The 23,656-nt window shown below is 43.0% G+C and overlaps 1 protein-coding gene across 4 annotated transcripts; it reads right to left on the bottom strand.

Moving 5' to 3' along the window:
- Window positions 1-1,984: 1,984 nt before the first annotated feature.
- STX16 (syntaxin 16) lies at window positions 1,985-12,354 on the bottom strand. 4 transcript variants are annotated; one of them, XM_021553537.3, is made up of 9 exons: window positions 12,150-12,354; window positions 9,831-9,875; window positions 8,658-8,765; window positions 7,609-7,749; window positions 6,911-7,073; window positions 5,904-5,995; window positions 5,607-5,750; window positions 5,028-5,108; window positions 1,985-3,976 (listed from the first exon to the last, which is right to left on the bottom strand). In XM_021553537.3, exons 1-9 carry the CDS (start codon window positions 12,228-12,230, stop codon window positions 3,872-3,874), a joined length of 960 nt encoding a protein of 319 aa, XP_021409212.1. In that variant the 5' UTR covers window positions 12,231-12,354; the 3' UTR covers window positions 1,985-3,871. The 4 variants fall into 4 exon arrangements, with proteins under 4 accessions (XP_021409212.1, XP_021409213.1, XP_077643107.1 ...); XM_021553538.2 differs by having other exon boundaries at window positions 9,831-9,842; XM_077786981.1 differs by lacking the exon at window positions 9,831-9,875 and having other exon boundaries at window positions 12,096-12,354.
- Window positions 12,355-23,656: the final 11,302 nt, after the last annotated feature.

Here is a 23,656-nt window from a genome sequence, read left to right as displayed (position 1 = left end):
TGCTGATGCTCATTGATCTGCAGCCAGGCAAGCCGGGAAGGTCTGGGCAATCTACGTGGGAAAAGTGAATTCTGACGCATACAATGGAAATACACCTAAAAGAAAAAAACCCCAAAACCCTCAAATCCAGGCTAAATTCCAGAAAAAAAAGCTTCCCTAGAGTATGGTCTTTGAAGGGACATCACAGAAACTTTATTGAAAATAAAAGTTGTAGGAACATCTGTTGCAGAGGTTGGTCATGCATCCTCACAGATGGGAGAGTAACTCAATATATAGGCTCCAACTTTAACGACTCTCTTTACTGAGCCACGGAAAATATTCTGCTCAGGGTCCACTGTTATGCCAATACATAAGATCAGCGTGGCAGTGAGAGGACACACAGCAATTACTTCAGGATTGAGACATTACAAAGACTCCTCCTGGCAGTAAGCTCCCAATCACCAAGTTCAAATTCTGCCGTTCCTGCTGCTCTGAATGTCCAAACCCAGCACATTCCCTGAATCCACAGCATCTGAAAAGCAGATAAAACAACAGGAAACACTCACCTAACCCATGATCCTTTTGCAGTTAAGGGCAGCAGAGGAGGGTCCTTGTGAAGGGAATGGACAGAGGAAATCAATTTTACCTACAGAAACTCCCACCACCAGCAGCTGCAAACATTTCTGCTTGTCTGAGCTTCAGCAGAAGCTGCAGCAAAGACTTATCTTCTAGTTATTGATCCTCTACAGGTATTCATGGAAATAAGCCAGTAAAATATCACCTTACACAACCCATCGTAATTAATATGCAAAATTATAATGAATTCCCTGTTTTAATGAGTTTGGTTTAAGGCGACTGTTTGGTTCGGGTTCTTTTTAATGGTAAGCATATTTTTTCCAACAAAATCAGTTTCATTGTAACCTATTCAAGAACTTCAGTTTTGCAAGGCTGTACCAAAAGCAGTTTCCAAACACTTAGAAAAGAGTTAAGACTCCTTTTTGTTGTGGTTCATAAAAGCCAACCTTAAATCAATGCAATCTAGGCAGTGAATATGGCATTAAGGATAGATATCCAAATTTTAGCACATTCCAAAGCTCAGCAAGAGAAAAACCAATTCTTCCACATTAGTTTTCAGTTTCTAGAGAAAACTTGCAGTAAAAATAAATTTGCTATTACAGTGCTTTTGTCATGTAATTGATTTCTGTTAACAAGTTGCAGCTCAATTTTTGCACACTCACATGCATTTTGATGGAGAAACTGTTATAGCCAACAGCTTTACAGGCCATTCCCACCAGATGAGGAGACACAAATCCCTGGGAGTTGCTTTAGCAATGCTGTTCTGTTCTCTTGTAAGGAATCTGAGCTTCCATACAGGCTGAGAAGAATCCAGCAGCCATGAAGAAGCCCCAGGCTGAGAGAGGGTCCCAGCTCTGGCTGCAGCAGCACACAGAGATTTCCAGGGCTGGGCAGAAGCGAAGGCTGGAGGCTCAGGCAGCTCCTGGAACACCTGAGGAGGCAGCAGCTGCTGGGGCTTTTCTGGGCTTTCACTGCCCAAAGGCATGGCCTGATTTTTGTGGGGATACTCCCACAAAGCACAGCATCAGCTTTGGTTGAACTGCTGTTATTCAGACTGACTCAGAATAAACCACACACCAGCAATTATTTAGAATCCAGCCCGTCATGAGTTTTTTTCCTCAACACAATCAAGCTTCGATAAATTCCAGCTCAAGTTACATAGGACACTTGACATCTGAGTTTAACCTCATTAGAAATTAATTTCCTCGTACAGAATTTGGGTAGAAAGTAAGTAGACAGTGGGCATAACTCATGGGAAATCAGCTCTTGACAATGCAAATAACATTGTGCTATAGAAAGCTACTTCTTTAAAAGAAAAAGATATTTCATGTCACTGCCACTTTCATTTATTATGAAGAACAGGAACATGTTTATCACAAAAGTACGTTTCTGCTTATAATTTAAATTAAAAAAAAGAATAATTGCCCAATTAGGTTGGAAGTGTTTTATTACTTCTTTGAAACCATCTGCCATGATAAAATGTCAAAAGCACCGGTCGAGACAGAAATAAATAACACAATCTCATGTTAGAGAGAAAGTTGCAAATACAGTATATTAAATTATAGCCATTTGCTGCTTCACACCAAGTGATGCAGACAGCACGAGGGAGACAGTAGTTTTTACTCACGATCATTGAAAGATCTATCACCAGAAAAGGGGAGCTGCACACCCGACACAAGCCTCATTCTTCCTTTCACCAATTTATTTCACAAATTCCATGAAGAGTTTGAACTGGCAGTTTTGGTGGTTCAACATCCCCTTTCTCTAGAGGTAACAAGAGTGGTACAAAGCTTTTCATAAGCCCCACAAAAAGCCAAGGCTTTCATGTTTTTGCAGTCTTTGCTTTTGGGTCCATCCCTGAAAATGGTCAGTTTAAAGCCACGTCTCAAGTCCTCTTTAGCACAGAGTAAAGAACCTCAGGGCAGGCAACAGATGCAACTTCAGTATCATAGTGTTTTGAAACTGCACTTCTGGGGCTTGGAGCAGAGCATCTCTGCAGTTCTATGGGGAGCATTTGTATCAGTCAAAGAATGAAGGAAGTTACAGTCCCTTGGGGGAAATAAAAAAAATAACCAAACATATAAAAAGCAATATTAAAAATATTAAGACAAGGCCTCTGCAATTGCACACCACTTCAGGCCTGAATTAAATTAAGAGTATTCTATTACTTATATGTTGCTTTAATTTCTGCTGTATGGCCTGCAGCAAAGTATTCCACTGAAAAAAGCAGTGAAAACCCCAAATACTCCACTGAAGGCCTTGTAACATGTCACTTGCATGACACCTCTCATGGTCAGTAAAAGACCACAAACACGTCCTCTTCCAGGCAGACAACTGAAAGAGAATTTTCTGACAGGGAAAATGGATGCAATATCTACTGTAGTGAAGCTACTCCTTATACAAAAAACATAATCCCTATGGACAAATGTAAAATAAACAACTTATACGATAGCTACAGTATGAAACATCCAAGACCCACTGCAGTAGGCCAGAGAGATTATCTTTTTGGGTTTCTACTCCATTTTTTCAGCTTAACTTCACTGCTTTAATGTAATATCTGTACTTTAGCTAAAAAACTAATGCATGAAAAAAAATATGATCATCGTCACGAAGGAAAATCATTCCCATGATTACTCAAGCTCAGAAAAATTTTTAATTAACTAAACATGTTAAATTATGTCAGTGATTACGTCTTGTTATTTACAAGATCAAGGACCACTGCTTCTTAGTAATGGTGCAGTATCTAAATTAAGATCACAGGGGTTGGATTATGTTCTGATTGCTAAAAGCTTTCCTTTTTAGCTGCCTATCCAGTTCTTTGGAGTTTTTGAGTCTGGAAGAATGGGCATTCAATCAAACAATTTTGTGTCTCAACAAATTTTACATCAAGATCAATTTTTAAAATCCAGTCCCATTGAATCAGTTACATGGTTTAAATTTGAAGCCTGTAACAATTATGACAGAAGAATATAGAAGACAACACATTTTTGTTCACAGTAACACACTAATTATTGTAGTAATTGGTAAACTTCAATTTTTAATTATCCTTAAGCACTGTGTTTCAAAATACCTCTGCATAGAGCACCGAATTTTTTTGTATGGGAGGATCAAATTTCCTGACATTTTCCATATAATCCTTACAAACACCTCACAGACCACCAAACTTGTACTTTGAAGAATTCTACAGAAACATTGCACAGACGTTGCACCACAAGGGCTCATACATTCAAAGGCAGCTTTCTGGAGTGCAGGTCCATCCATTCACATTGGGAAAAAAGTTCACAGAAACTCCAAAAATGAGAAAATGAAGCGAAACCTAGTGTGACTTTACACCAATAAGAACAACAATAAGGACAATTACTATAACAAATAAAATTAAAATAACGAGCATCTTCCGATTCTTCTTTTGATATTGCTCTGCCTGTAAAACAGAGAGGAAAGAGTTAATAATTAGATTTCTGCAAGGCTGAAGTACAGACTGGTTTAGTGTGTGATATATTGCAGCAATTCCCACACAATAACTCTGATCTGCACCAGAAGCTCCAGGGAAGGTAAATGTGCACTGAAGTCACATCCACCCATGTTAAAGACTCAGTTTGCTGAGATAAGATTCCTGTATCATGTCTGAAGGACATTAAAATTCACAACAAAATTCCTTTTCTAATAGGCACATTTGTTGTACCTGGTTAGCTGTGTATTTTCATTTAATTTCAATTACAACTGAAAGCTTTATTTTTTTAAGTTGGTTCTCAAGTTTTCTGCTTCATTCCTTCTTTCTTCTAACCATATTTTCTCATCCCTCTCCTCCTTTTTGCAGGGGAATTAATAGGATACAACATAGAGGAAACTCTCCAAAAGCTAAATGAAAGTCTATTAATAGAAGCTAAACAAAACAAAGCTTGTATTTTATTTTTAATTAATACGCCTTCAAAATAAAACCAAAACAGAATGACCACTAAACTCTGATCTGCTGAGATCAATGTTTTAGAATCTTTTCAGGTGTTCATAGCAAAAGCTTCACATTAAAGCAAGAGGTTGGACCTAACATCTAACAAGTGTCAGATAGCAAGAGAAAACATTAATAATTATTCTTTCTGCTCATATGATTGAAATAATGTTTTCAAACTAGAATCTGCAGTGAGGTACCCAATAACCAGCCCTATTCCCAAGTGCCTGGCTTTTCAAAGAGAGAAGGAATTGCAGACAGGTCCCAGCAGGTCAGCAATATAAATATCAAAGCACATTGGTTGGATGCCCAGAAAGGCTTCTAAGAACTCCAGGCATCAAGCGTGACATTAACAGAAGTTACATGGGCAGCTCCTCCTGCAGTACAGCTGGACATTTCTCACTGTACTGAAGGGACTTCTAAAAGGGACAATGTCCAACTGAAAATTGACTGAATAACTTCATAGCTATTTAATTAGAAAACCTTATTATATATGCAAAATAGCTTAGGTATTCCATCAGCTTACCTTATGCAGTTGTTTTAGACCCTCTTCAGTTTTCATACATGACTGTTCAATATTATAGTCAATTCTATCTAGAACTGTTCCCTAAATAAAATGGAGAAAACAAGCACCAAATTGAACCTAAATGAACTTCATAAAGCAAATGCTATCATAAGCAGCAGAGTAATTAACAACACTCACAGCAAACAGCTCATGAGCTATGTAAACAATGAACTTTTACAGAACTAGCTGGGACTTCATTAAGCAACTTCCTTGCTCAGTTCCTAATAACAGCTCTGTCATCACATCACATCCCTTATAATCATCTTAATTCCAGACCAGGTGCTTTTGGCTGACAAATTCAACATAAACTGATCTCTGGGAGAAATAACCAAGTGAACTTTGGCTTTCTATGTTTTTTGTTTTTTAAGTTTAACCCACATCACCAGTTGATTTTTTATTAATTTTCATTAACTCAAATTGTGGCAGATTTCAAGCAGAGGAAACCTCAGCATGAAGAAGTAAATTAGGAAAAGTGAGTCTGGAAGCCTTCACACTACATGGAATGTCCCATTTCTCACTAACACTGTGCTGTCCATGTACCTGTTCTACTATCATTGCTCCCAGGTCCCTAAATATTTCGTTGAGATCAGAGATTGACTGCACAATCTGACGGATTTCTCGTTCCCTCTCTTCCACCATCAGCGTGTTTTGTTCCACCAATGCCAGTTGGTCATCTGTAAAACCCTGTTGAAATATAAGATTTACATGTTGAACTAATATTAATGACATGGAAATAATTAAAATAATAAAAAAATCTCATAACTCAGACAGATATTTACAATCTGAGAAGAGAAAATGCACTTCATTTTGAATTTGTGTAATTGCATCTTAACTTACTCTATCATAAAGTGTATCATCCTCCCCATCATCCATCAGTGGGACTGAGGTGTCAAAGAAGTGTTTGGACCTTTCTTCTCTATTTTTCATACCTGTAAAAGACAAACTGTGTTTGAGCAGGATATTTAAGAACACTATAATCAGGGTAAGGTCTGAAGCACCAGACAGAAAAGTACAAAAAAGAAAATCTGGGTAGTAAATGACATAAATCACAATATTTAAATTTTAACTGCCTGGCTTACTATTTAACAAAAGCATAACAAATTCAACCAGACTCGCAAGACTGATTAAATCAGTGATTTTTAAGTTGTTATATTCCATGAAGTTAAAAAATTTAGGAAGGTTAAGAGCCTTAAAGTGTGATCACTCCAGGCTATTTTGTAACAAATTCTCTTGGGAACAAATCTTGTCTGAACTGTGATCCACCTGTGCCATTTATACCACAGGAGGAGGAACTATCCATGTTAAATTTAAAAATAGAATTTTTGTGGGTTTTTTATCAAGATTTAAAAAATCTGTCTCAGTTTAAAAGCTAATAGAACAAAATTTTACTTTCAAACAGAAATTATTGCACTTCCAATCCAAAATGGATGCAGAATTTTAATTTATCACAGACTAGCTCTTAGGCTTTATCTATCCCAGCCTGCCATTTGCAGCAGGTATCATGGCTGAAGACCAGTGGCTGCTTCACCAGTGTAACAGATGCAGCTCTGCAATCACAATTTGAGAAGTAAAATGCATTAAAATTGTGGATAGATGAAATCTGACTTTGTTGATACGCTCAACTATGACATTTATTCTTTAGCAACAAGAAAAAGAAGTAGAACAAAGCGGTTTGAACATGGGCTGTGAACCACAAACTCTCCAGTTCCAACCTCTAGTTAATCCCGTGTGCATCACTTAACCCTTCTGTGCTTCAGTTTTCCCAACCAAGAAAATAAGCACAGCTCAGTGAGTGCTTTCCACAGAAGGGGCCCACGCATTACTGTTCCATCTCTTATGCTTACGTTTGAGATAGTCAGACTGTGCATGCCTAAAGTTGGTGGAGAGGTCCTGCAGGGACTGTGCTAAGGAAGACACTACATTCCTGAGAACACGTGCTTCTTGTTCTGTACAAGTTCGTGACCTGCTCTGCAACACCTGCACTGCTCTCTGACATCTGTGGAATAACTGAGAGAACAATTCCATTAGTGCAAAAGCATACAGCAGCACACACTGTCAACAGCACGTTGCAAAAGTGCCACATTGAAGACTAATACTTTGACTTCTACATTTTTTAAAGTAATTTTTTAATTTGCCCCGTGCAATGTTTAAAAAGACATGGAAACAAAATAAATGAATAAATAACTTTGAGCTAACAAGGTAGCAGAGTAATACAACTCCCTCTGACAAAAGACATTTGCTTCATTATAATTAGCTGGACTGCAAGCCTCAGAATAGACATCTGTAGATACAGTTTTCTCTGAAATAACTGTAAATTTGATTTGATAATCTCTCAATCCTGTTCCAAGAAGAAAATCAAACAGGTAAGGGAAAGAACAGGGAGGTTTAAGTGCCTTGTTGGGAAGTTCAGAGCAGAGCCCAGCATTTCTGGCTTGTGCCAGCACTGATCACAAATTAAATCCTTTGCTTAGAGCAAACCACTGCCTCATCCTAATGCATTAATGTGCCAAACTGGAGGTTTAGGACCCAAAGCACTCTGTACCTGTGTGATCTCCTGGGTTGTTATTTCTATTGCCCGTTCCTCTTCACTGCTGTCATCCAGTGTGGGTCTGTTTAGATGTTTATCATGAAGACTGGCTAATTCTTTCATCTTCTGTTTAACCCTGGCAATATCGTACTGAATCTAAAACAAAAAGCGCAACAGGAAGAAAGGGAATTAATTATTGCTTCAGGGGAAAAGGTTCTGATAAATGTTAGACAAAATTCATTGAGATAAATCTGTAACATAAAAGGCAGACCAAATATTATTAAAAGCCACTTAAAAAGCTAAGAAACTGAATACTCTTAATAGAATTTGAGTTTGCTACTTTTTAAAATCTATTCATTAATCTTAGACAAGACTGCTGCTTTCAAATGTGCTTCATTAAGTTGGAATAATATTTTCATAATTATACAGCATCACAGCAAGAAAACTTAGCCAAAAAATTAAATGAAAATTCAGGTCACACCTTCAACTCTGTCAGAAATTGAATAGCCTCAACTCAACAGCAGAAGTTAAATGCTGTGCTTTCAACCAAGTAATTAAAAATAAATCTGTAAGGATGATTAAGATAGCAGTAAAAAGGAGACTAAGCATCTTTAGGCACAATGGGTTCTGTCCACACAAACTGATGAGCCAACATGCGTTCTCAATGTACATTTAAAAAAAAGGATTTTCTGAAAGTCAAGAATAGCTTCACACTCCAAATACTGGAAAAGGTTTTCAATTGGATTCTTCCAGAATCACTCCTTTGCATTTGTCCAAATATTTCCAAAACTTGCAAGGCATCTAGACTGAAGAGGCAGAAAAATTCTCCTGCTAGAAAACAATAACATTTCCTGTTTCCAAGCACTGAACTGCTCATCTCCACCATCTTAGGGTCTATTTAACTGTACCCCTCACCAGCTTCAAACGAAAATCTAAACTAAAATTCTTATTTGAATCTTTCTTCTAATACTATTTCTGCCACAAAACTGACAGAATGTGAGTGACAACAGGAACAAATCCCTCCAAGGGAAGTGCAGCTGGATGTGCCAGGGCACAGCACTCACCTCGTCTGCCCCATCCACCCATTTGGGAGGCAGGCGCTTGGTGACGCCGATGGCAGCCTCGGGATCCAGGCTGATCCCTGACACCAGGGCCATGCGGTCATCAGCCAGCTGCACAGGGAAAAGAGACAGCAAATTACCTTCTGCTAATTAGATCCAAACCCTTCAGCATCAGAAAAAGTGCATCTATGCTTTGCCATAGAAATGAACCTCAGAGATGTGTTTGCTCGTGGTCAAACATCTCGTCTCCTGGCTCGGCACGCTGTGCTAATGACCCACACCCTCCCACTTCCTGCAGCATCTGAAAGCTTGGAGCTGCTCTTAGGATAAATTCTTAGCAAGTTTTCCAGGAAGAAAGGTGGTATTGCAATGGGAATTTGAATAACTCTCATGTTGGTACATTTCTATCAGACAACAATTCACAGCCCATGTTGCAGCACAGTTCGTACTGGGCCTGGCAAGTTTGAAAACTGCATTTGGGAAAATCTCAGAAAAAACGTTTATTATGACTGCTTGTTCTCAAATAATGTTATTCTGAAGAACAAACACTCTTGCAAACTGACATGCATCTCAAATGGTTAAATTACTTAGTGATAATTAAATTGTGCCAAACACAAATAGCCAAGGCAGTACTGCAAACGATCATCAATATGCCACTTACAACATTAACTAATTACTTGGAAAAGCTTTCATACAAACACTTCCCTTGCTATTTTCTTCCAAATTTGTAATTTTTTTTTATCAGGCCTAGAAAGTTTTGTGGTTCCCTACCCCACCCCTTTTTAAAAAACAATCCCCCTTCCTTCCTGAGCCACTCTTTCTTGAAAGCAATTTCTTTGTCCCTGACCTTACTTCCTGATCAATAAAGTTTACATAATTTATGCACAGCATGAAGAATAGTTAATGGCTTCACTGTGCAAAGTCACTCTATCCCACTTGCCCACCATAAGTCAGACATACATTTATGTATGGTTCATACATTTATCTATTCACAGTTTATAACATCACAAAATGCTTGATTTCTCTCTGCAGCCTGTCCTTCTATAAAGACAGTGCAAAGTGCAAAGACACTTCATCCTATACAATGAAATTATATAAACTAGCAGAATAAAGAAAGACTATTTTAGCTCACTGATGTAGGCTTGATGCACCATGGCAGAAGAAAATATGAAATACCTCATCCAGCTCCTGTAGTGATTTGTGGGTCCCATCAGCCCCATCCAGTTAGAAACAGCAAAAGATAAAAGGGAAAAAAGAAACATAGGACAGATATAGGGCATGGTCAGTTGAGAAAATACTGATTTATTTTTAAAGCATGATGGTTTACCAAGAACAAACAAACTGGCTTTTAAGACATGGTTAATCAATAAATACATCATGATATTGCATTTTAAGTCAACATTTTGCTTAATACACCAACTTAAAAAAAAACCATTTCAGTTCCTTGGTAAACAGAAAGAACATAAGAGATCAAGTGCAGAGCTTGGTTTGTTTTACAAAGCAATTTCACAGTGAAGTTTCTAAATGCTGAAATGTCAGGCAGAAAAGCTGCAGCAGAATCCAGTGAAGAATGACAGCAAGGGCAGTCTGACTGCAGCACTCAGCATCCACTGGGTTTGGTTATGATTGGAGGGGGCACAGAGAAGCTTTTGTAAGACATTTATTGAGAAGCACCCCAGTTCTCAAAGACAGCAAAGGACAAAATGCAACAGCAAATGTTCAGTCACTTCTGTACACACTTGAGCTGTGCTCTGCTTTCTGGGAGCATTAACCCTGCAGGGATCTGAAAAAATACACAAGGACACGTGTCTGTACCTTCTGTTCATCAGTCCTTGCACTGGGGAGGGGATGAGTGAGCAAAAGGATATTTCACTCCAAGATTAACAGTCAGGCCTAAAACTGGACAAAATCCTTGTGGTTTAACAAAGCAGCATCAGCTGATGATCTCTTAGGAGATTCCCCAAGCTTTTGGAACAGGACTCCACTGCTGAAGATGCTGCTTTGATTGTCTTGACAGTTCTCACGGCAAAGGATTTCCCGAGGGGAAGGCTGGAGATGAGCTAAGGGAAGCTGAAGTAGTGTGGGCTGGAATTTGCCCCCCTGGCCTGCTGGCACTCAGCAGCTCTGCCTGGGGGCACCACCCAGAGAAACCTGAAACTCTGACAGCACCAGGCACCTGAAGCCAGGGGAGACAAAGAGCTCACACCAACACCCGCACACCTCTGGCTGAACCTGCTCCCTTGTGGCACTCTGAAATGCCCACCAGGGCCAAAAATGACTCTCACCCTGCACAGGTGGACAACTCCCAGTCACTGAGAGCCTCCACTGCACTTGAGTGAGCAGCACAGCAAAAACCTTCAATTAATGTTAACAATCACTGCACATAAATATTTGATGCAGGTGCTAAATGTTATTGCACTGGCTGCTGAGTAAAGTGCAGTTTCATTGCTCAGGGGTAGAGGTCAAAATATCACTACTTATTCTAGGTGATATTTTAAAAATATAAAACCTTTTAAATACATTCACTTTTTCTAGGTAACATTTTAAAAAACTCAAGGATCTACAGAAGTGACATTAAGGAATTAACAAGGACTAAATGCAGAGCCAAAGTACACATGTAAAATACAAATTACTGCTGACATTTCCTGTTTGCAAATGCAATTTAATACACAGCTTATTAGACACAGGTGTAATAAAGCTAGCAATGAACAAAGACCATTGCCAGCAACAGGAAGCACTACTTTTCCCAACAAAAATGCATCAATGTAAAGCTATTTAGAGTGATGAGACTGCCAGCAGATATTTACTGGTAGCTATGAGAAATAAATGATGAGTTTAAACAGAAAGTGTGAAAACCTGAGCTGCCAAGCAGCCCATCACAGCCTGACTGGCTCAGAACCTAGAAAAAGCTACAGAAACTCCTCTGAACCAGTAACTTTTGGTAGTTTCTGTAAAGAGGAGTCACACTAGAATCTGGAATCCACTTGCTCACAGATGTGTTTGAGTATTATTTGTATTTAGGGATAAATAAAAATGCAATGAACATCAGAGCAATTTATAGAGAAATTTAAGCAATGGGACTAAACTACACCAGTGTATTTAACAGTGCCCACAGTGAGGTGAATAGAAGAGTTCTGCTTTATGAATTTACTTCTTTTTGGAGGTGAGGAGGCATCAAACCCCTCCTGTCAATAGAACAGTCACTGATTTGCTCTGCACGAAGGGAGCAGCACACACAGATCTCTTCTATCCCTTTCACGGGAAGGAGAGGGAACAGAGGAATCACCAGGGTGGGGAGGGACGGGCAGAGGGAGGAAGGACGGGGAGGGGGGGTTTGAGGAGAGGGCTCAGGAAGGGGAACCGGGCGGGTGAGAGGCCGGGCAGGGCGGGGCAGGGCACGGCCGCCCGGCGAGTACAGAAGGATGAAGGGAGGAGACTCACCGCAGCGGCCATGCTACGTGAATTCAGAGGGCTGGAGGAGCCGAAACTACTCACTTGCTCGGCCAGCAGCTGCCGGCTCTGCACCGCGTTGTTCCGCAACAACAAGAACGCGTCCGTGAGACGCCGGGTGGCCATGGCCCCCCGCCCCGCCGGGCCCGAGCCCAGCCCGGGGCCGCGCCCCTCGGAGGGTCGGGGCGCAGACCCGTCAGAGGGTCGTGAGCGGGACCGCTCAGAGTGCCGGGGCCGGGCCGGCGCTGGGCGGGACCGGGACCGCCCGGGCCGGGCCCCCGCGGCCGCCGGGCGCCGCCATCGCCCCGGCCCGCGCCGGCACTTCCGCCTTGTGCAGCGCCCGCCGGCTTCCGGCCCGGCCCGCGCCGCTCCGCCCGGCCCCGCGGCCGCCGCAGCACGGTTCCGCTGCTCCGGGGGCCGGGGCGGCAGCGCGCACCCGCGTGGCCGTGACCGTGGCCGTGACCGTGACCGTGTCCGTGTCCGTGACCGTGTCCGTGTCCGTGACCGTGTCCGTGGCCGTGGCCGTGTCCGTGTCCGTGTCTGTGACCGTGACCGTGTCCGTGACCGTGTCCGTGTCCATCTCCACGGCCGTGTCTATGTCCGTGTCCATGTCCATCCACATGGTCATCCCCATGTCCATCTCCATCCCTATGTCCGTGTCCATCCCCATGTCCATCTTCACACTCTTCTCCAGTCCATTTTCACATCCATCTCCTTGTTCAGCCCCACATCAACCCCACGTTCATTCCCATGTCCATATTCATATCCATCCCCATGTCCATCCCCAGTCCAACCCTTCGTCCATGTCCACATCCATCTCCACATCCCATTAATTGTTTTTCTTCTGAGTCCCTCCCACCCCTTTCTTGCCATTCCCTTTGCTTCCAGACAATTTTCTGTTTTCCAAACAATGATACGTGGATTTTTTTTTTTTTTTTTTCCATGATCACGACCATTCAAACTCCGGGATGTTTCCTGAAAGTGAACAAGCCATTTAAAACAACGATACGGTGTTTGACTTTTCAGAAGAGACTTTTCAACAGGGTGACTAAAATGACTTTTCCCAGCTGCTCTGTCAGTCCCAGTGTGGGACAGATGGGACACATGGGACACGAGGTTTGGGCTCCCTCCAGTGCATCCCATGCCTTTATTCCAAGGAACATCTGACAAATCCCCATGGAAACAGCAGTGGCACTGCCCAGGACAGCTGCTGCCCACGGATCATCAGGAGGCTCCCTTGCTAAAATCCTCAAAACCTCCCAAACCAGGCAGTATTTACACACGTGGTAGGAACAGGGACTGTAATCACAGCCACGTTTTCTGCAAATGTTATCTCGCTTTATTGAACTGCCTGGGCAAACTTGTACAAGGAAAAATAGGAGGAAAAATTTCCCTCTGCTATTTTAAGATATTTGGAGAGTTTTCTCGAGCAGCACTTCTGCCTCAGCGGGAGAGACCTGAAACTTGGAATTTAGCAAGGAAATAAGCTCAAGCCACACAAGGCCTAACACACGCATTTCATTCTTCGTGGTCTGGTGAAATCTGCTTTCACTTTGGCTGCCTGACAAAGGCTTTAAAAATATATGTGTGTGCTTCATTTCTTCATGCTAATTTTTAATCTACTGTAACAATTTTTATACTATGAGAACAGCTAATGACCTTCCTGCCTTCTCTTGGCACTGCTGCTGTGGCTGGAGGTCAGGAGAAATTTCTCTCGCCATCAGTGGTCTCGCCATTATCTTTTAGAAAAAACCTTTTGGAATATCTCATTTGGATGGAGAATATGAACCCAGCAGGAACCCCAATGTGCTGGAAGTTGGTACACAGCAGCAATTAACATATTTTGCTTTCTGATTTTTGCCAACTTAAAAAAAAGTTTTGGATGATGGGCAGGCTTGGAATTTATGCAGGGGCTATAAAAGTATTCGGGACTTGTACACAGAGGGATAAAACTCTGCAAGGAATGGGTCCAGACTTGGTGAATAACCACTTCAAAGTGAATATTAGGAATAAGCAAAGGGAGTGGAAGGAATGGAAAAAAGGATTAATCAAAGAAAACTACGTCTTAGAAGTTAGGAAGTGTAGGCATAAAGGGAAACATGCCAGAAGTAAAGCTAAGGTAAATCTAGCAAAAGAAATTAAAGCAAATAGCAAAATGTTCTTCAGGCATACATAGCAGGGGAGGAAGGAGAGGACGGGGAGAGGTGGTGAAAAGGGGGGGAGGCAGGACACAAATGAATGTGTAATATGTAGTGGAAATGTACACAGAGGAAATGAATGTATGGAGACAGAAATTACCTCATGCAAGTGGAACAAATCATCAAGATCATAATGCGACAATGATTTGGGCTAAATGATCGTTACAGACACCTTTCAGCTGGAATATTCTCATTTCTGACTCAGACATCCAAGAGCACTTTATATCTGCTTGTGTAACAGCATCCTTGCATGAGCAATACAACACAGTTTGAGAAAAGGAAAAATTCTTCCAGCTTTTAAAAAGAGGAAAAATCATTGAGGTCTGATCCAAATAAAATACAAGACTTTGGGATAAATTTAGCAAGAAAGAATAATAGCAGACATGATGGCAGAGAGAACTGGGCTAAAAGGCAACATGGGTTTATTTACTGAAGGTGGACAGTGCTGGACTAACCTGATGACTCTTGAAGGTATTTGGTTTTCATAACAGATAAGAGCTGGTAGTTCTATTCTGCCTGGTAGTGAATAAATATAGGCTGGAAATGAGAAGAATATGTTCAGCCATCAGAGGAATTGGGTCCTGGTGTGTCCTCCCTGCAGGCATGGCAAGGGCAAACAACCACATTAGAATGTTGCACTCAATCTGATCATAAAAACCCCAGACCATGTTTTCCCCTCCTAAGACAGCACACATCCCATAATACATCCTCCTCAGTGCGTCCTGGCAATGTTCAGGGCTGTTGCATGCCTGTGCCTAAGCCCACTGCCCTAGGTTTGGAGGCTGTGTCTTGCTTTGCCCTTTCATCTGCTTTTGAACGCCTGCTCTCTGTGCTGCTCCCAGTGAGGCAGGAGACAGCAGTGCTGCCTGCGCTGGCACATTCCTGCACCCACCTCCTCCCACAGCCAGGGCCTGCTGGGGAACTTTCCAGTTACTGCTGTGGCATTTGGATCTGGCTTCTGGTGGAAAAAACCACTCCATATTCAGAAGAACATTCTATTTCGAGGTGAATAGATAAGCATACTTTTTTAAAAAAAAAAAAATATCAGAGGCATATTTCAAACTCCAGCTTTTAAACTGAAAACTCCTTTGCTTGTGCTTAGAAATTCCTTCATTGTGCTCCTATCCTTGTATCACTGTTTGGGCACCCAGGCCATGGGAAGGGCAAGCAGACCTTATGCTCCAGTGATCAGATAAAGGTCAATCCCCACCGTGTTTTATCTTGTGTAATTGAGTAGATACACGGAGGAGGTGAAATATTGCACTCTTTTGAAGTCTGAGCAATCAGCTTGTGCCAAATTCAGGATTAATGGACCGTGAAGTGCATTTTGCCCTGAAAAATCCCACCATCCTTTTGCAGATGGAACACTTCTCTGCCAGAGAAGTTATTCTGTAGGAAAGTTTCTGGAGAAAAAAACCAGCAAAGTGTCTGGGTTACCTCTGTCATTGCTGGAGGTGCATTCTCTGCACGGGAATTGAGGGGCTCCTGGGAAAATTGATCATACTCTTGCCTAAATTTTGCTGCAGAAGGATTTCAGGTTTTAGGGCTGTCAAACTCACAGGGTCCTGAGCAGGTTAATCACTGAGCCAGGTTTGTTTGTCCAGGGAACTGGAGCTTCCTGAGGTTTGCAGTGGGTGTGATTCTGACAGCATCTCTGTAGATGGTGCTGCAAGGCAGGGAGATGGGAACAAGGACTGCCTGTGCTGCTTTTAAAATTCAGTCCCTTGGTTTCTCAACCAGCTCTTGGTATTCCAGCTTCCTTACAAGAAAATGAGACATAGTTGCCCATAATATCTTCATTTTGATGAGCTATAATCTGAATGCACCTATTGGAAACATAAACAGAGGAGAGCTGTTATTTTCTCTGGGTTCAAACAGCTGACATTCTGTAACTGCCTGGAAGACTGCTGTTGAGCAAACTGGCTTTTCATCTAACTGTAACAGCATTTTAACAGCAGATTGTGGAATCCAGAGAATTCCAGAAAAACATCTAAAAAAGAATAATAATTTTGTCATTAGAGACACTAAATAATGGATGTTTAAATAATAAAGAAATTCACATCTCTAAAGGGACTCTGTCCTTTTTTGCTCAATGTCAAGTGTTGAGTTCAGCTGTTCTTCTGCACACTGAAAAATGGTAGAATGGATCCTGCAAATGTGTCTGTACTCCTCCCCTGCTACTGAAATGCAATCAATCCAGGTGGAATCAGGTCTTACTTTAAGCTGGGTAGTCAGTGAAGACTGATGTGTCTGCTTGGAGGGCTGGGAGGAATTTTTTAATCAAAATTCAGCTGCATGAATTTGGTGTTTACAGGCAGACATACTTCACATACATAATTACACAGGCAACCTTGTTCAAAGGCAGATGTGAGAGGCACAGTCTGTGAGTTTGTACCCCAGTCTCGTGACAGGCTAATAATGCCTGTGGTACTTAAACAATGGAACAACTCTGTCATCTAATATTGTGCAAAATTCCTTCCCTCAGCTGGGCACTATATTAAATCTTCTGTGTCACCATGGTGTAGGTCACCTCTGCAGCAAAGATAAAAGGTTGCTCATTGTAGACATTTATATCTCTGCTTACCCTAAATCTCTCTCCAGTAGTCATGTGAGGATATGCTGGTTTTAAATTGAGCTATCAAATATAAAAATGTGTTGGTGGTCTCTTCCTTGTAAGGTGTATATAATTTTAGATCCAGGTGGGACTCCTAGCATCACAGATGTGGTTTTTAGCTGAGCAAAAGCTATGGGGCTGGAGGCATGGCAGTAATTAGATGTTGATGTGCAGAGATAGTGTGAATTCAAGATGTTCTGTCCCTTAAATGTTTGCTACTGACCATAGTGAGGATGCTACCCTACAATTTATCTACCACAGTGCACTCTGTGAGTGCCTCCCTCGTGCTTCAGTGCAAGTCAGTCAGTTCAGTCACTGACAGAGCAGCTTTCCCCGAGAGGACAAACCACCACAGGCAACACAGCAGACATTCAAGGGTCAAACAGTACCCTGCCTGCAGTAAGAGAGAAGAGAAATGTGTTGTTTGCATCCTGGGGCAGACTCCCACATTACTTCCAGTACATCTAAACATGAACAAAATGTAGTCAAAATAAGTAGACAAGAGAAATATTATTATTCCCTTTTTAGAGATGAGGCGCCAAGGCAAGAGGAGATTCAGTGAACAGTTCTCCTGCAGATATGTGTAATGTAAGAGTTGGCAATAAAACAGAGGATTCCTCGTTACTGCCATTTTACAGATGGAAAAACTAAGTCACAGAACAACAGTGGCTTGCTCAAGGTCGTACAGGGTATTTGTAGCAAACCCAGAACCTGAATCTGGAGCTGCTGGATCCTGGTCAGCATTTTTCCTAAGGGAATCATGGATAAAGGGATTAATGTCAATATTTTCCCTCAAAGCAGCAAAATTTCAGTAAGAGAAGACTCTTCCAGAAAAATATGCCTCTTCTTGTCTTAGAAAAAGAAGCTTAGACTCCAGTAACCCCAGCAACTCATACCTATGTTCTTGTTATCCTAATTAGTGGCAATGTTCCACTTCCAGAAGGTTTTATCTCTTAAAATTATGTGTTTTTTTGTTTTGTTTTTTTTTTTTTTAACTAAAAAAATTAGAGAAGGCAATTCAGAAAAATGTATTACAGCAGATCATGGTCTGACATTCATTCCTGCAATAACAACTGTTATCAAAGATCTTTTCCATAAACGTAGGAAACAAGTCAGGCTAATAAAGACATGAATAGATTTTTGCACATTACAATGTTAAAATAATCAATGAAACAGCGAAAAAAATAAAGTCAGAAAGTCTGCCTAATGACTGTTATCTTACACAGAAGTAGTCTGGTTCTGCTTTATAATGATAGCATTTGGCCATAAATCACTCTGAAAAGAGGGAATTTCAATGCCAGTTGGGAGCAGCAGAGGGCACGTAAGAGTGGGGTCCTGCTTAACAAATCTTCACTTTTTTTGGCCTAGATCTTCCTGTAGGGTGAGGAACTGTACATCCTGATTTTCTTAATGAGCTGGTGCCCAGTTATTGCCAAGTGGGTGTCCTGTGGTGAAGAAATCTTAGATTTCCAGGCTGGTTTTCTGTCACTTAGAACCATGCCTGCAGCTGCTGTGTTATGCCAAGACTCTGCTGTACATGGTGTTTATTGCTATTCTCAGAGGTGCTTGGAAATAGGAAATGATAGAACCTGAGATAAGTACAGAGGTGATGTAAGAGATGATGTGCAAGGAAGGAAACTGGACCAAGCAAAAAAAAAGTTTATTAGACCAAGGGGAGCAGGGCAGGGAGTGGGGCAAGAGTGGCTGCTGAGAATGGCCATGGGGAGATGATGAAATCCCCTTTCTGCCATAAATAACATCACAGTGGAGAAAAAGACCAAAAAACCCAGAGCAGACCATACATCTGAAATCAAAACAGAGGGATTGCAAGGAACATCAGAGCAGCAGCTCCAAGAAATGAACTGTTTTTATTTCTTTCTATTTTCTCCCTGTTGCCCAGATAAAAGAATGGCAGCCTTCACTATCTGAGAACTTCCACTCCCCAGAGCCTCATGGGAACATATCCTGTGGTCCCTAGTTTGAAGAAACTGAGGCAAGGGATTGTGGTGCCGATTTGACAGTGTCCTGGTTTCAGCTGGAAGAAGATTATTTTTTTCTGCCTAGTAGCTGGTACGGTGCTGTGTTTTGGATTTGGGATGAGAATAATGTTGATGTTTTAGTTGTTTCTGGTCAGTGGCCAAGGACTTTTCATCCTCTCATGCTGCCCTGCTAGCAAGAAGGCTGGAGGGGGCACAAGAAACTGGGACAACTGATCCCACAGACCAAAAGGATATTCCAGACCATGTGGCAGCATGCTGGACAAAAAAAGGGGAGGAGTTAGCCAGGGGGTGGTGAGTGCTGCTTGGGGAGTGACTGGACATTGCTCAGTGAGGGGTAAGCAATTGCTCTGTGCATCACTTGTTTTGTGTATTCTTTTATCATCATTATTAATATTATTTTCCTTCCTTTTCTGTCCTAGTAAACTGTCTTGGTCTCAACCCATGGGTTTTTTCCAATCATCTTCTCCATCCCACTGTGGGTGATTGAGTGAGGGCTGGGTGGTGTTTTGCTGCCTGCTGGGTTGAAACACAATAATTGGTTTTTCTCCAAGCTACCCTCGTTTCATCCCTCTGGAGTCATGGATGCCTGATGTTGGATGGCTCACGCAGCTCAGACTCCTCTAGCTCACCTCCCACTGATGTCCCCTCAGCTGTTGTTGGTGGCTCCAGCTGCTCTGCAGTGACAGTGAATACCTCCTTCAATGACCCGTGCCCTGAACTCCCCAGTCGTCCCCATTGCTGGGAGAGGATCAGGATGTGAATGATGTCAGGGTGTGGGCGATGTCAGCAGTGGGCAGAGCAGGCAGAGGTTATTTTGACCTCTCAGCCCCTTGCTGCTGTGTGTAGGCTGATCTGGGAGGCTCTGTGCCCTCCAGGGTGTGTGCCCCCATCTCTGTGCTGTGCTGCCCTTGTATCCCTGCTGGGAAAGGTAGTCCAGGGCCTGTTGGCTGTGCTTTTCAGGGGTGGCCACGTCTTCCCATACTTGGAGTACATCCACCATTGACCACAGAGGGTTCAGGGTTCTTGAAACCTCAGGGTTTCCTGCTCAGTTGCAGGAAAAACCAAACACCTGTGGCTGAATTGTTGCTCCCAAGGGAGGGGATCCAATCTGTGCCAGTTACTCTGACACAGCCACCTCATTTTCCTTGCCTAGGAATGTTCACCCTGGCTTCTCTCCACCGTGTCCCTCTTAAAATCCATAGAGGAGGCTGTCAGAATCACTCAGCAGCAGGAAACACTGGGCACAAGGCCCGTGGAACCTGGGATCTGCCTGAATCTGCTGTTCTTGGTGCTTCAGTGTCCCAGCTCACAGCAGTGGCTTTCCCCACCACTGAGAGCATGTGAGAGCCCAGGAGCTGTTCCATAGCAGGGGCCAAGGAAAAGGTCCCAGTGCTGCCCTCACTTCCCTGCAGCAGAGCTGTGGAAGGTGTTGGGCTGGGAGAAGTTAGCGAGACATAATTTGGCTCCGCATGTTTTCTTGAGGTATTCTGTCTAAGTAGGCTCAGCAGCTTTGCCTATCCCCATCTCAGTTTCCTAACCAAAGATGAGGTGCGAGGAGCTGAACCACATTCCCTGGGAAGAGCTGATAGAGCCTCCCCCGCTTCTCCCCCTCCTCTGGTGCTTCAAACCAAAACAGCTGGAAACTTCTTGTGGCTGGAGATGTGCTGAGTGGCCTGGCTGGAGTTCAGGGAGAGGTAAAGCAATCCCACCCACCAGTAGCAAGGGCTCTGTGCCACCACCAGCCCTTGCATGCCCTAAATCCTGGCTTCCTGGTAATGGCTATCTCCATAAATACCAGCCATCCTGCAAGAGAAGGGACTTGCATCGCTGGGCTGTGTTTTATCGTGTGAAATATGAGGTGTGACACAACACATGGGCATGAGGCGAAGCAGTTGTGTGCTGATGTGGTGACACACTTGAGGCAAAACTGGAAAATTTGATCCCTTCCTGCCCGTGGTCTCGCAGGCGCTGTGGTGAGGCCTGACTGGCTTTGCTCGGGATGTCGAGGGAAAATGGACCCGGGGCCAGCACCAGCTGCAGTTCACGAACTCAGACGTGTCAGGCTGGCAAGGGCCCGCCAGGCCGATGGGTTTGCTGGGCTTGGGCCCTGCACAGCTCACAGCTGGGTTAGCCAGGCTGAGCACAGCCCAGCCAGGTCTGTCCTTGCTGAAGCTCAGGGGAGGTGAAGAACGCTGAGCTGGTCTTGGCACTGTTCTATCAGAGACGACTTTGGCCCGTTAGTCTGGCTCCAGATCCAGCTCAGATCTCCCTGCTGCACCAGTTACCCTGTTCTCCTCCCTGTGGGACCAGGATTAATTCCTATTGAATTGAAAACAACAGAGCTGCTGAAGAACAGAAGAGCAACAGTTGTGTTTGATTCTCCTGAGCATGTTGTCTAAGAGTGACAAGGACCTGTGAACACATTTCTGTCCTCCCTGCATTTGCTTCTTCACTTTTCTCTCCCTTTTTTCTGTTTCTGGATAACTTTTCTCCCATTTTAAACATGATGGCAGCTGTGTTACAGAGATCAAACCCCTGGACAAGGAGGATTTTCCCTTTCCTGCAGCACAGTTGTTAGTATCTTCCTGTTTTCATGATCCAGGGATAGAACGATGCTGTCCATTAATGATCAGGAAACCGTATCACTGCGGTCAGGGCAGTTGTAGAACCAGAACTGCATATCTAATCTTCATGTGGTCTGACAGCAGACCAAACACAGGGGGGTGACAGCAGGCATAAAATGCTGAGGGATGACAGGAGGAATCTCCACAGTGAGATACCTCCTGCAGCTCCAAGCAGTCCTGCAGATTCATCTCCCTCTAAGTGCCGCTCCTGAGAGTGTTCCAGGCAATTATCTTGGAGTTCCCATGTGGATTTTGTAAACCCAGTGTCAAAACCAGCCCAAGAAAGCCACACAATAGATGCTAATTTCTGTCAGCTCTAGCACAGCACTTGCACAGGGAAATGAGGGCCAGTGGTGCTCCCTTGGGTGAATGTGTACATATACACTCATCCAGAAGGGTTTCTGGCTTTTTATGTAATACAAGTGTCTTGAAATAGATCTGTTTGCTCAGAAGAGCAAAGGATTAATGAATAATGTGCAATTAAAGCCTGTACAGGAGGTAGCAAGTAAGAACAGCTTCAGCTTTGCTCCCTTCCCAGGATTTGTTTCATGTGCACATGGAGGAGTTCTTGTTCAAACTAATACCACTCTTTCTATTCCTTGGGACAGATTTCTGGTGTTGACTGAAGAGAGAACAAACCCCAGGTTGTGTGGAGCTTGTTTTTCCAGGTTGGGTTATTGCCCAAATGGTGAGCACATGGACATGGACTTTGTTTCTGTTTTGCTGCTGGAAAAACCTGGGCACAGGGTTTTCCATGCACAGAGCAATGGAGAAGCAGATCTTTGGCTGAGAGTGACACAAATAACACTTGAGTCTGAGCCCTCACCAGCAGATCAAGACCTCCATATCACTAGAAAAATGTGCTGAAGTATTCACTGCACATACTGTTCTCTCTCAAAGGAACAGAAGTGTGCACATCATTAAAAGGAAATATTTTATGCTGATCATTCCCACATGCCCGCTCTGTATCTATCGGGGTTCTTAAGCAGCACCCATTCTGCACATAATGTCATGCATTTACGTCTCACAAAGAAGATCAGACCACCTCAGGCTAAGGAATTGTGTTCTGGGTCCTGATAAAACCATTTTATGGAGATGAATAACTTGTGTGGTTTCATGCTTCCTTTCCCTGAAATGCCATTAGATGAACATCAAGTGCTTTTGTATTTATTTGAGGGAATTTCCTTTTAGACTCTGCAGGCAGAGAAAAAAAATGGGCATTGGAAGGGAGCTGGGACTGAATTATGCCTCTGACTGGCAGTGCCTCAGTGAGAGCCCAGGAGCTCGGCTTGCTGCCTCATTTATATCCATCAGAGGTGCCATGAGCTGCAGACTGGGATAAGTTACCTCGTCTGAAGGACTGAAATACCACATCAAAGCACCATGTGGATCAAAGGTGAAAGCAACAGGCATTCCCATCTGGCTCATCTTTCAGACCTTTCTCTCTCTTTGGTTTCCACTTTGGATCTGATAATGCCTGAACGCAGCCTTTCATGCGCCTCCGCTCCTCGGGGCACGGGTGGCATGGAGCGTGTATTTCCTTGTCAGCAGGCTCTGTGGGGCTTGGGGTTCCAAGGCTTAGTTAGCTCTCAGGCATCACTGATGGGAAAGATTTATCATTTTGAACAAGGCAGAAAAGATTGATGGAGTCAGAGCAGCAGAGCAGAGCGCTCCTGCCCCAGATACACAGTGGGGTGCAGGTCTACAGAGAGCAGCTCGATGGTGAGGCACCAAAATTCATCTGCAGCACGTGCCCTCCCAGGGAATCAACCCCATCATTTAAAACTTTATAAGAAGAGACACTAAAGCATCCTTGAGCCTTGGAGGGGACACACTCAAACTCACAGGGTAAAACTGAGAAGGCCATGTCCACTGACACTCAGGTCCCAGTGGCACTTGGAAGCACCATGAAAATGTTTATGCTAAATGAAGTAAATGTAGTAAATTGCTTCAGAAACTCAGAAATGAGCTTTTCACTCCACTGCTCTGTGATTTGTGTCACAGGAGGCAGATGAAGCTGTGTTGCTCAGTCCCTATGAAAATCTGGATGTTAACTCTTCCATACTGTAGGTTTATCCTGTAGTGTTTCTTGTCAGTGGGAATCAGAATCAGCACA

This window comes from Lonchura striata, chromosome 17, assembly GCF_046129695.1.
Source record: "Lonchura striata isolate bLonStr1 chromosome 17, bLonStr1.mat, whole genome shotgun sequence".
Lineage (NCBI taxonomy): Eukaryota > Metazoa > Chordata > Aves > Passeriformes > Estrildidae > Lonchura > Lonchura striata.
Note: the sequence above shows the minus strand (reverse complement) of the source record. Positions and strands in the feature narration are given on the sequence as shown.

Bases quoted from the DNA above. Each gene is read 5' to 3' on its own strand.
- STX16 (XM_077786981.1), bottom strand. From the start codon at position 12,230: ATGGCCACCCGGCGTCTCACGGACGCGTTCTTGTTGTTGCGGAACAAC. The intron at 5,996-6,910 runs GTAAGCATAAGA...TGTCTTTTACAG, and splicing joins ACAGTCTGACTATCTCAAAC to GTATGAAAAATAGAGAAGAA. The intron at 5,751-5,903 runs GTAAGTTAAGAT...ATATTTCAACAG, and splicing joins ATGATACACTTTATGATAGA to GGTTTTACAGATGACCAACT.